At 65.2% G+C, this 10,377-nt stretch overlaps 4 protein-coding genes across 4 annotated transcripts; 3 read left to right on the top strand and 1 right to left on the bottom strand.

Annotated features, from left to right (window-relative positions):
- Window positions 1-138: 138 nt before the first annotated feature.
- Window positions 139-872, top strand: MNEG_9970 (hypothetical protein; the record flags this gene model as incomplete). The annotated part of the gene is made up of 2 exons (XM_014041561.1): window positions 139-429; window positions 606-872. The coding sequence occupies 2 exons, from the start codon at window positions 139-141 to the stop codon at window positions 870-872; spliced, it is 558 nt and encodes a 185-aa protein (XP_013897015.1).
- An 887-nt stretch (window positions 873-1,759) lies between these two features.
- MNEG_9969 (F-type H+-transporting ATPase subunit b) lies at window positions 1,760-2,668 on the top strand (the record flags this gene model as incomplete). Its single annotated transcript, XM_014041560.1, has 2 exons — window positions 1,760-2,014; window positions 2,291-2,668. 2 exons carry the CDS (start codon window positions 1,760-1,762, stop codon window positions 2,666-2,668), a joined length of 633 nt encoding a protein of 210 aa, XP_013897014.1.
- Window positions 2,669-3,808: 1,140 nt separating this feature from the next.
- On the top strand, window positions 3,809-6,613 carry MNEG_9968 (hypothetical protein; the record flags this gene model as incomplete). The annotated part of the gene is made up of 8 exons (XM_014041559.1): window positions 3,809-3,963; window positions 4,208-4,285; window positions 4,439-4,511; window positions 4,789-4,958; window positions 5,235-5,342; window positions 5,533-5,571; window positions 5,764-5,843; window positions 6,066-6,613. 8 exons carry the CDS (start codon window positions 3,809-3,811, stop codon window positions 6,611-6,613), a joined length of 1,251 nt encoding a protein of 416 aa, XP_013897013.1.
- Window positions 6,614-7,251: 638 nt separating this feature from the next.
- MNEG_9967 (Flagellar WD repeat-containing protein Pf20) lies at window positions 7,252-9,735 on the bottom strand (the record flags this gene model as incomplete). The annotated part of the gene is made up of 7 exons (XM_014041558.1): window positions 7,252-7,428; window positions 7,852-7,955; window positions 8,131-8,265; window positions 8,527-8,630; window positions 8,935-9,036; window positions 9,327-9,459; window positions 9,645-9,735. 7 exons carry the CDS (start codon window positions 9,733-9,735, stop codon window positions 7,252-7,254), a joined length of 846 nt encoding a protein of 281 aa, XP_013897012.1.
- Window positions 9,736-10,377: the final 642 nt, after the last annotated feature.

Here is a 10,377-nt window from a genome sequence, read left to right as displayed (position 1 = left end):
CCGCACGCGCGCAGGCCTGCACGTCCCGCCGTCGCGGCCGCCAGCCGGCGCCCGCGCCGCGACGACTTCGACTTTTCATGGCGTGACGACGCCTCCGACGGTGCCGGCACCGGCGCCGGTCGCGGGCGCCGCTACCGCATGCGCATACAGCAGCGCGAGGTGGAGGTCCCTGAGAGCGATGTCTGGAAGTTTGCCCTCCCCGCTGCCGCCTTCCTCGGCATCGCGGCCTTCATGGGGCCCCTCGTCATCACCGCCGCGTTCGGCGCGCTCGCTGTCGGCGCGACCGTCGCCACGGCGGGGTTCGCGATGACAGCGATGCTGTTCCCGTTCCTCATGTTTGCGGGCCTGGGCGTGGCGCTAACGTTCGGGTCGTTCGCCGTGGGGACGGCGATGTTCGTGCTCCCAAACCTTCTGGCGGCGTTTGCACTGGTGAGCCCCTGGTGTGCGGGAATGTCCGTCGGCCACGCACCCGCTGTTGCTGACGCCTCACTGTTGGCCAGACCACAAGCATGTGCCGCGCGGACTGCACTCGCAGCTGAGCGCCCTTGGGACAGCGGCCGCGTCTGTACTCAGGATGGCGTCTCTCCCCCTCCTGTGATTTGCAGCTGGCGGTTGGCGGCGGCTTGCTCCTGGGCTGGGGCGGCATCAGCACGCTCATGGGCCTGGCGGCCCAGACGACGGCCGGGCAGCAGCAGCAGCAGCAGCAGCGGCAGCAGCGCAGCGCCAGTGAGGACTGGCTGGACGCTGCGGAGGCCGCCGAGCGGGAGGCGAAGGCCGAGGCCGCGCGCGCCGCGCGCGAGGCGGATAGGGAGCTGCGGGCGTTCGACGAGCTGCTGCGGCGGCGGGAGCGCGAGGAGCAGTGGAGGCCCTGATGGGGCGGCCGCGCGGTGCCGCTCCCTTTGGGGGACGTTGCCACGGGCAGGTTTGGCAGGGTCAAGGCGCTTGCTTTGCCTGCATCCTAGCATAGGACGACGCAGTGTTTTTGATGTTGCACATTGTGTACACGCGCCTTGCCGCTCATGTTGAGCTGGGTTGCTGCAACATGCAGCCCGCACCACGCACCCGCTTGTCCTTATGCACTCGGTTCTAACAGCGGCCTCCGTTCCTTTCAATATTGAGCCTGGCTGCTAACAGATAAACACTACGTGTAAATGTGTGATCACAGCTGTGTCGCCGCCAAGTGCTGGTGCTGAACATCTGCGCGCATTGTGCAGCAGGAACAGCAGCAGCAGCAGCAGCAGCAGCAGCAGCAGCAGCAGCAGCAGCAATTGAATCATTTGCGCAGACATGGGCCTTGATGCAGCGGGGAGGTCTATGGCCGAGGTGGAGCATGCTGGAAACTCCCAGTTGACTGCGTTCCCATTGTTGACCACCTCACTTTGACCTGCAGTCTCCGGGCTTGTGGTTGCACCATCATGGCAGCAGCACCAGCCACTGCTGCCTTGCATAGCCCTTAGCTTCCGCAATACGGCTCACCACATTCGAACGGCCCTGATTGGGAGCTGGCGGTGGCACATGCCGCTGACCTGTGAGCCGAGCGCAGCCCACCATGGCCCACTGTCGCAATGCAGGCAATGCAAAATTGCTGCTAAAAATGCAATCCTTCGACTTCTTGGCTGTTCATCCACTTCGCAGAGGAGAAGGGCGAAGCGCCGTTGAATCGTCGGGGACTGCATTGCGTTTCGATGTATACCCGCATTGGGCGTGCGTGTGTCACCTTACGCCCACGCCACCACCCCCTTTTATTCCCATAGCCACCATGGCGCTCTCTCTGCGCTCCAAGGCGTTCGGTGCCACGCAGCGCGCTGCCGTGCGCACCCCCACCCGCGCTGTGCGCATGGTGGTGCGTGCTTCGGCCCAGCAGCAGCAGCAGAGCCGCGCCCAGCTGGCCAAGGCTGCCATGACCGCGGCGGGGGTGCAGCTGATTGCTGCCGCCCCTGCGTTCGCCGAGGCCGGAAAGCTGTTCGACTTCAACCTGACGCTGCCGATCATGGCCGGCGAGATCCTGCTGCTGGTGAGAGGAGGACGGACGCGATGCTCCGGGTCTCGATGCTGTCTCGAGGCTGCCGCACTCTCCATCTCGGGCCGCACATTGGCAGTATGACTGCGGTATCGTGGCATTGGCAGGCCTGGTTGCACGTCTGGCGCAGGGCGGGGGCGACGCACTTGCGCCGCCGGGTGCTGCTGCGGCAGCATCCGGCGTCGCCGCCCTGATGCACCAGTCCGCCCTCCCCCCCCCCCCCCCCCTCCTGCTCCTCCTCCATCCTCCTCCATCCACCACCACGATCAGATGGTCTTCCTGGACAAGACCTGGTTTGGCCCCGTCGGCAAGGTGCTGGACGAGCGTGACGCGACCCTGCGCAGCCAGCTGACCGACGTCAAGGGCAACGCCGAGGAGCTGGCGCAGCTCACCAAGGAGGCTGAGGAGCTCGTCCGCGCCGCGCGCGGCGAGGTCTCTGCCCTGGTGCTGAAGCAGAAGAACGCCAAGCAGGCCGAGCTGGACAAGCTGTACAACGAGGCCAAGGCCAAGATCACCAAGGAGACCGAGAGTGCGATCGCGGCCATGGAGAAGGAGTCCGAGGCGCTGCTGGCCAGCCTCGACGCGCAGGCCGAGAAGATCAGCACCGAGGTGCTGCGCCGCGTGCTGCCCGAGGGCGTGAAGATCTGAGCGCGCCGCCCCGGGGCAGCGCGAGCGACCGATCAGCGGCGGCCGGGCGGCTATGGCGGCGGAGGGGGGCCGGCGGCGGCGGCGGAGGGTTGGTGCGTGCGCGGGGGGACGCACGCGCCCGCAAGGGCGTGGGCGCGGCGTCTTCCTGCCGCCAGGTGGTGCAGCGGCGCCCGGCTGTTCCGGCAGCTGCGGCCGTTGCCGCGGCAGATGCATATTTGGCAGTGGCCGTGCATTTGCGAGCAGCTTGTGTGGAACTCATGCAGCGGGCTCGAAACGCGCATAGATAGTGCCGTCCAGCACAGCTGTTGTGCAGGCGCAGCCATGCGACCCTGCACTTAACTTTTGTTCCCTGAGCTCAGCGTTTTGCAAGTGCAGCGCGGCGGTTATGCGAGAGAGCTGCGCGCGTCCTTGCGCTGTTTGAGACTTGAAGAGGAGAGGAGGAGGGCGCGGTGGCCTGCTGTAATCACCGCTTCAATGCAACCAGGGCTACTCACAAGTTCGTGTGCCATGGGTCCACTGGCTGCCGCGCGACTTGCAGGGACTGATTGGGGCACGTTTATACGCAGGGAGCCCAGCAGCCAGTTCAACCTGACGGATCGCTGCTTCAAGACGACCGCACCATCCATTCCATGTGGCGCTGGGATGCTTCGCCTGGCAGAGCGCGGCAGCAGTGGGAACACGCCTGATACTGTGCGGCGGCCAAAAGGACAACGCCTGCATACACTTCGCCATCCACTAGTCAAGTGATTCTAATTTGATACCCGCAATTTCTCTGCCCTGCGCCGAATCGCACCCGCGGCGTGAACTGTGTCCTCCTCGGCTGGCGGAGGAGTGCGTTCGTGCCGCGGCATTGCAAACAGCAGCTATATAAACTATTAACTTCTTCATCGTCATCTCCCGTATCCTGGGACATCCACCGCAGCGGCGCGACACCAGGTAAAAAGCGGCACCCGCCAAGCGCACCACGCGCACAGGCGGCCAGTGCCAGTGTGCACAGGCGCAGCAGCCGATTGCTGCCCAACCCCCACGCATGTTGATCGTTGAATTTACGGCATCGCCCTTGCAGCTGGGCCAGCCCCCGCACCTGCGTGCGACCGTCGCCTGCCGCCGCTCACAGCCGTGGAACGCACCACACAATCCATGCACCCGCCCCTGCGCGCGCCACCCCCTGCGGGCGCGTGGCCCGCCCTGCAGGGCGTCGGCACGCCGGCAGCCATGGGGCTCTCTGCGGGCGACATCGTCCTGCGATATGTCTGTCCCGCGGCCGGCGGCACCATCGCATTATTCATGTTCGGGTGCGCTCCGGCAAATGCCCCCTAGCCGCAGCCTCACTCAATGTTGACCCCCGTTTGGTCTTGGCAGATAAAGACGACTTTTGATACCGGCCAACGCGCAAGATTGCCCATCTGTAGGGTTCCGTAGGGGCGCAATCTGACAACCTCAGGTCGTGACACGACGTGGCACCTCTGGGCTGGCGAGTGGGCGCATGCCGCACCAACAGTGCCTTAGCAGTTGTCATTCTCTGCTTCCGCACCGCAGGGCGCCCCTGCTGGCGGTGCTGGAGGTCAGGCGGCGGCGGTATATAGGGGAGACGAACGCGCTGCCCTTTGCGGCCATGTGAGTGATGGTCGGGAAGGCGGCGGGGGCAAAGCCACGCGGGGTGTCGCGTGGCTGTTCTGCAGTGCAGCGTGCCAGCTGCTGTCGGGTGCACCGCCATGCGACGGCCCCATCAGCATTTGGCCCCCGCTGCCGCGTGTTTGCGCTCTGCAGGGGCACCAACTGCATGGCGTGGCTGTTCTATGCCTTTTTGATCCGCGACTGGTGGGTCTACGTCCCAAACCAGGTGGGAGGCTGCGAGTTGTATTCTGGGTTGTGGGATGGGGGCTGCCGTTTGCAGCTACAGGGTGACGCACGCGGCTGCTGGTGTACGGGTGTTTCGCGCTGCGCCAAAGACTGCAGGCGACTGCGCTCCAACCACGGGGATTTGCCTCCTGGTTGAATTGAGTGCGCCATCGCCGCGGAGATTTGCAGCTGCGACCAGCCTCGCCGCTGTCGCGTGCGCGGCCCCGTCCGCCCACCCATCCCATCCCGCCCCACACCTTGCGCGTCCGCCCGCGCAGTTTGGCCTGCTGATGGGGTGGTACTACACTTTCAGCTGCTTCAAATTTTCAAAGGACGCGGCGCAGGACGCGCTCACAGCGATAGTGCTGTCCACCGTGATGCTGTACTGGGTGGTGGGCGCCATACACTGGGGCGCCGCCCTCGGGCCGGAGGCCGCGCGGACGCTGTGGTGCGCGACGCAGGGCGGAGGGGAACAGGGAAAGGGGTCGGAGGCGGAGGGGCGTGTGTGTACGCGCATGTGAGCGTGGCTCTGGGGCGTCCTCACGTGCCCGCTTGCGCGTTGTGGGTTGATGCCGCGCCTGGCAGAGAGGGGCGGCTGGGGGTGGGGTGGCGTTTATGGACCTCAGCACATGTTCGCGCACACAAGGCTGGTTTAGGGTACCCTAAAACCGCACAATATGTGTGCGCCAACCTGCCGATTTCTCCACCGTCCATCCCTCAATAGGGGCAGCACCGCAGTGGGCGTGCTGGCGATCTACTACGTGGCGCCCCTCACCACGATCTGGAAGGTGCTGCGCCTGCGGGACAGCTCGTCCCTCAACGCACCGCTCAGGTGAGGCACCGCGGATGTCACGCGCAACCCACGCGCGCAAGCCTGCAGCACCCGCCCACGTCACTGGCAGCCTGCGCCTTGTCGACGAGCCTTTTGTAATGAAGCAATTGAGGGGCAGGCACCTCAAAGTCATGCTCCCACGCAGCGCACCCGCTCCCGCACCCTTTCCCGCCCCCGCCCCCCCCCCCAGCGTCATGAACGTGGTCAACGGAGCCCTCTGGTTCTCATAGTGAGCCCCCGCGCCGCGCCGCTCGGCTCCCCACCACGCCGCGACGCGCCACGCGCCGCCCGGCTGCCATGCGCCCCGCGGCCGCAACTGCTGTCCGAACCCACGGCGCCTGGCGCGAGGCCCACAGCCCTGACGCTGACGCCCCGTTTCAGACCCCAGCTGCCCCTCTCCTTCCCGGCTTCTCCCCCACAGCGGCCTGGCCATCAAGGATTGGTTCATCGCCATGCCCAACGGCGTGGGGGCTGCCCTGAACGTCATCTGCGTCATCCTATGTGAGCCTCCCACATGGGGGCCGCCGCCAGCGGTCGCCCGGCTCTGATGCACGGCTCGCCCGTGCCTGCTGCCCCGCCTATGTGGGCCTTCAACGCCCTTTCGTCAGCCCACCTCACAGCAGCCGGTCCTGCGCTCCAAGCCCCAACTCAACGCCGCCGCGCGCATGCCGCCTCCCCACCCGACCCCGACCCCTCTCACGACCGGCCCCCCTAACAAAACAGGCTTCCTGTTCCCTAAGAAGGCCGCCGCCAGCAGCGCCCTCCAAGGCATACCCACGGCCGCAGCCGACGCCGGGCCCATGGTGCGCCTGCAGTCCGCAAACTTCAGCCCCCGCCCCGCCGACGCGCCGTCCTCCGGCGGCCGCGGCCGCGTCGGCGCGTTCTTCGACCTCTCGCAATTCCGCTGGCGCACGGGCAGCAGCCTCAGCGCAGCGGCGGGCCCGGCGGCGATCGCGGGCGCGGCCAGCGGCGGCAGCGGGACCGGGCGCGGCAGCGGCGTCGGCGCGGCGGCGGGGTCGGCGAGCAGTTTGGGGTGGCTGCTGCGAAGCAGCACGATTGAGGAGGGCAGGGACGACTTGGAGGCGTTGGACACCGCCGTGCCCGGGAAGCAGCAGCGCCTGGACAGCAAGTCGCTGCCGGCCAAGGGCGACCAGGCGGCGGCCAACGGGCACGGTTTGGGCCAAACGGTGAATGTCAAGGCTGCGGCGCTGGGCGGCGGCGGAGGGGAGGCGGCGGGGGCACAAGGGGACGCCAGTATGCGGAAAGATTGATGGATTTTTGGCGCCTTCCTTTGCGGGGCTTGAGGGCAGGCGCTCACAGGTAGCCGTTGGCACAAGCAGGCACGGCATTGACTGTGCTTGTTGGCATTGATTCTCTTTGTTGTTTTACTGAACAATGTCCCCCTTTGTTCAAAGTGTCGGCCATGATAGTTTTGGTGCGCTGAGCATGGCACTCAGACGGCACCCCACGACACAGCTGGTGACTCTGCTGTTGCTTTTGTCCTTGATTATTGTTTAGAGTCGGCTCAAACTGGCTCATGCACATGCAAATTTTTGTCTCATCTCGTGTGGTAATTGCCACACTGCAGACGCCTAAAACTTGTGAGGGTTCTCGCTGCCTGACAGGCCTTGCAGGTGTGTGAAGCCGTCGGGGAATCCAGGGAATCAAAACACATGTCTTACACTTGTGCTGTTGAGCTGCGGGGACAGTACGCAAGGCACCTCATAGCAGCGTGACAGGCCCCCAAAAAGCAACACGTGGCTGCTCCACCCGTGAATGACACGCCGCAAGCTGCCACCACATTCGCCAGCGGCGTGCAGCCCTGCACCCCAGCTACCTGGTGACGGCAACTAGGCCCCGCGCCATGAGTCAGCCGCTGACGTCATCCGGCGGTCCGAGCCCCCCCTGCTCATCCGCTCCAGACCTTGAACGTGCAGTCCGAGGAGGCCGTCACGAGGAACTGGCCGCCCCTGTCGAAGGCCAGCGCCTGCACCGCGTCCTCGTGGCCCGCGAGCTCACAGAGGGCCTCCCCTGTGGCCGCGTTGTACAGCTTGGCGCGGCCGTCATCGCTGGCCACAGCCAGGACCTGTGGATGGGGTGGTGATGAGTGGTTGTGTGTGTGTGCGTGTGTGTGTTTGTGTGTGTGTGCGTGTGTGTGTGTGTGTGTGTGTGTGTGTGTGTGTGTGTGTGTGTGTGTGTGTGTGCGCGCACGCGTGTGCAGGGGAGTGGGCAGCAGTGGGTGTGGGGCCTTATCGAAAAATTCATCCCGGTTTTGCTAGCGTGCACTGGGCGTGGGGTTCTGTTCAAGCTTCAGAACCATTCCCCCGGGCCACATGCACTGTGCAGCTCAGGCGGCTCACAGAAGCAGCCTGCTGGTGTTAGCGGCGAAAACTGTCATGGGACCACCAACGGCCTCTGCCGTCATCGAGCCTCCTTCCGTCGACGCCCGCCTTTGACAGCACAAATAAAGGGAACTGTCGGTGAAAGCGCGCGCCCGGGGGCCACCCACCGCGCCGCTGGTGTCGAAGGCCGCCTTGTTTGCGGGGTACTTGCCGCTGGCGATGGACGTGATCTCGGCCACCATGCGCACGTCCCACAGCTTGATCACGCCGTCTTCGGTGGGGCCGAAAAGCAGTCACAAGAGGTTATATGACAATGCAATTGCTTGCATCGCATGATTTTGCACCGGGCACGCAGAAAAGTCCTGCGGGCAGTGGCTTGCTCGGGGAAGAATCCCAGGCCAGGTGGTGCTGTGATGGGCCCCCCGCTGGCAGCGCGAGCCGCGCACCCGCGTCTGTCGAGGCGATGGTGCCGCCCGCCATCGTGTAGGCGACGCCCGTGACGCTGTTGCGGTGGCCGTAGTAGGTCTGCACGCTGAGTCCGCTGCGGGGGTCCCACGTGGACACGGTCTTGTCCGACGACGCTGGCGGCGGCATGGGTAAGAGGCGGGCGGGGGCGGTGAGCAGCACGCGGGGCTGTAATTCCGGGTGTGTTATGATCCGCCCGAATCAGTTGCTCGACACGGGGAAGATGCGCGATGGTGCGCAGCTGTGCAGCGAAGGCATGCAGGACAATGGGTGTGTCTGGGCGTTGTGTGCCAGGAACCCCCCGCAAGGCCAGCACGAATGTATTGCCCTGTGCCTAGCTGCAATTAAGCGGGCCATGTGCGACCGCCGCGCCGCACCCGTGGTGATGGCGGCGCCGTAGGGCTGCCAGGCGCAGTCGTTGACGCTGTCCACGTGGCCCCGCAGCACCTGCCGGCAGCGGCCCGCGCCCACGTCCCACAGCCTGTTTGGGGATGCATCAGGGCGCAAAGGGCGCAAAAGTGGTGGGCCATTAGTGGCGCCAGAGCTGGCTGGTTGAGGGCATCCGCTGCTGCACCGGCTGCGCCGCCTGCAGGGTGGGTCCCAGATGGAAGCGGGGCGACTGACCACAACATGGCGTTCAACCACCCCAAGTTGACCCAGCGAACTAGCTGCAAAATCCCAAAATACCATCACAACTTTCCAGGCATGTTGTTGCGTGACGCTGCGGATGCTCAAACCAGCGCCCGCGCCCGTGCAGATAGTTGGTTTGCCCCAGGCCGGCCCACCTGACGCTGTGGTCGAGGCTGCAGCTGGCCAGCCAGTCCCCTGCGTCATGGTACCGCACACACCATACAGCCTGCTTGTGCTCGGTCAGCGTGGCGACACACCTTTGTTGTGTTGCGGGTGACGCGCAAGGGCGCGAGCAGACTTCAGATGGGACGGCGAGTACCTTGTGGGAAAGTGCGCCGCACAACTGCGCAACTGACTTCGTCGTGGGGATCCCGCCCCGACAGCAGACAAGCCCCGGCACGTGTGTGCATGCACGCGCGCGTGCGAGCGCGCACATACACACACACACACACGCACACACACACACGCACACACACACACACACAAACACACACACGAACACACACAAAGTGTGTGAACGCACACGCACACGCACGCCTGCGCGCACCGCTGCTTCTCGAAGCTCCAGAGCTTGACGCTGGCGTCCCCTGACCCCGAGGCCAGCCCTGATCGCGTGGGGTGGAAGTCGATGCCCGCCACCCAATCCTTGTGGCCCTCCCCACACATGATGAGGTCGCCGCCTGGGGGACAAGGGTTGCATCCGCGTGTGAGGGGCGAGGGTAGTTGGGCCCGATGGGGCAGTCAGGACAACGTATGGCCACACTGCACTGCTTGAATCAGATGCCCCTTGCGCACCAAGCGGAGCAGCTTGAGCCACCCTGCAGACAAGCTCCGTTGCTGCTTGCCAACAGCCTGCCCCCCTTACCAGGCAGGTGCCACATCTTCCAGGTCTTGTCGTCAGAGGCAGTGACCAGGATGGGCTTTGTCGGGTGGAGGGCCACGTTGGCCACAGACATGAGGTGGCCCTGAGGGGTGCACGGGAGGTTGGATGGGGGGCGTCCGGCCTTATCAATGCAGCCGGGGCACAGTCAGCAGTACAGCTGCAGGTGGAGATACAAGCGCTCAGCACCTCATGCGTTTACATTGACGGACTCTCGTGCATTGCAAGAACGGCACGCTCATTGCCACAGCACAGCACAGCACAGGACAGCACAGCACAGCACAGCACAGCACAGCACAGCACAGCACAGCACAGCACAGCACAGCACAGCACAGCATGATATGCCTGCACTGCGCGGCACACTGCTAACAAGCAGCCCGCCCACCTTGAAGCTCTTCTGCAGGGTGAAGCCATTGACTTGTGCCGGCTGAAGCTCCGCATCCGCATATGGGTTTGCCCGCGCCGCCGGCCACGCTGCCGGACGCCCCGCCGCCCGCTTGGTGTCTGTAGCGGTCGCGGTGGCGTTGCTGCTCTCGCTGTTCTCGCCGGCAGCGCCGGGCGAGGGGCTGCCGCGAGTGTCCTGCCGCTGCAGCTGCCGCGTGCGCTCCTCGAGATCGTGCGCCTGGGTTTGCACATATGTTTTGGCGTGAACGCATGCATCAGCAGCACCATCTGGCAGCGGCTCAAGCAGCGACAGCAGAGGCTACTGCTGCTGGAG

The sequence above is a fragment of the Monoraphidium neglectum genome (genome assembly GCF_000611645.1).
Source record: "Monoraphidium neglectum strain SAG 48.87 unplaced genomic scaffold scaffold02130, whole genome shotgun sequence".
Taxonomy (NCBI): Eukaryota; Viridiplantae; Chlorophyta; class Chlorophyceae; order Sphaeropleales; family Selenastraceae; genus Monoraphidium; species Monoraphidium neglectum.
The sequence above is the reverse complement of the archived record's forward strand: the minus strand, read 5'-3'. Positions and strand labels throughout refer to the sequence as shown.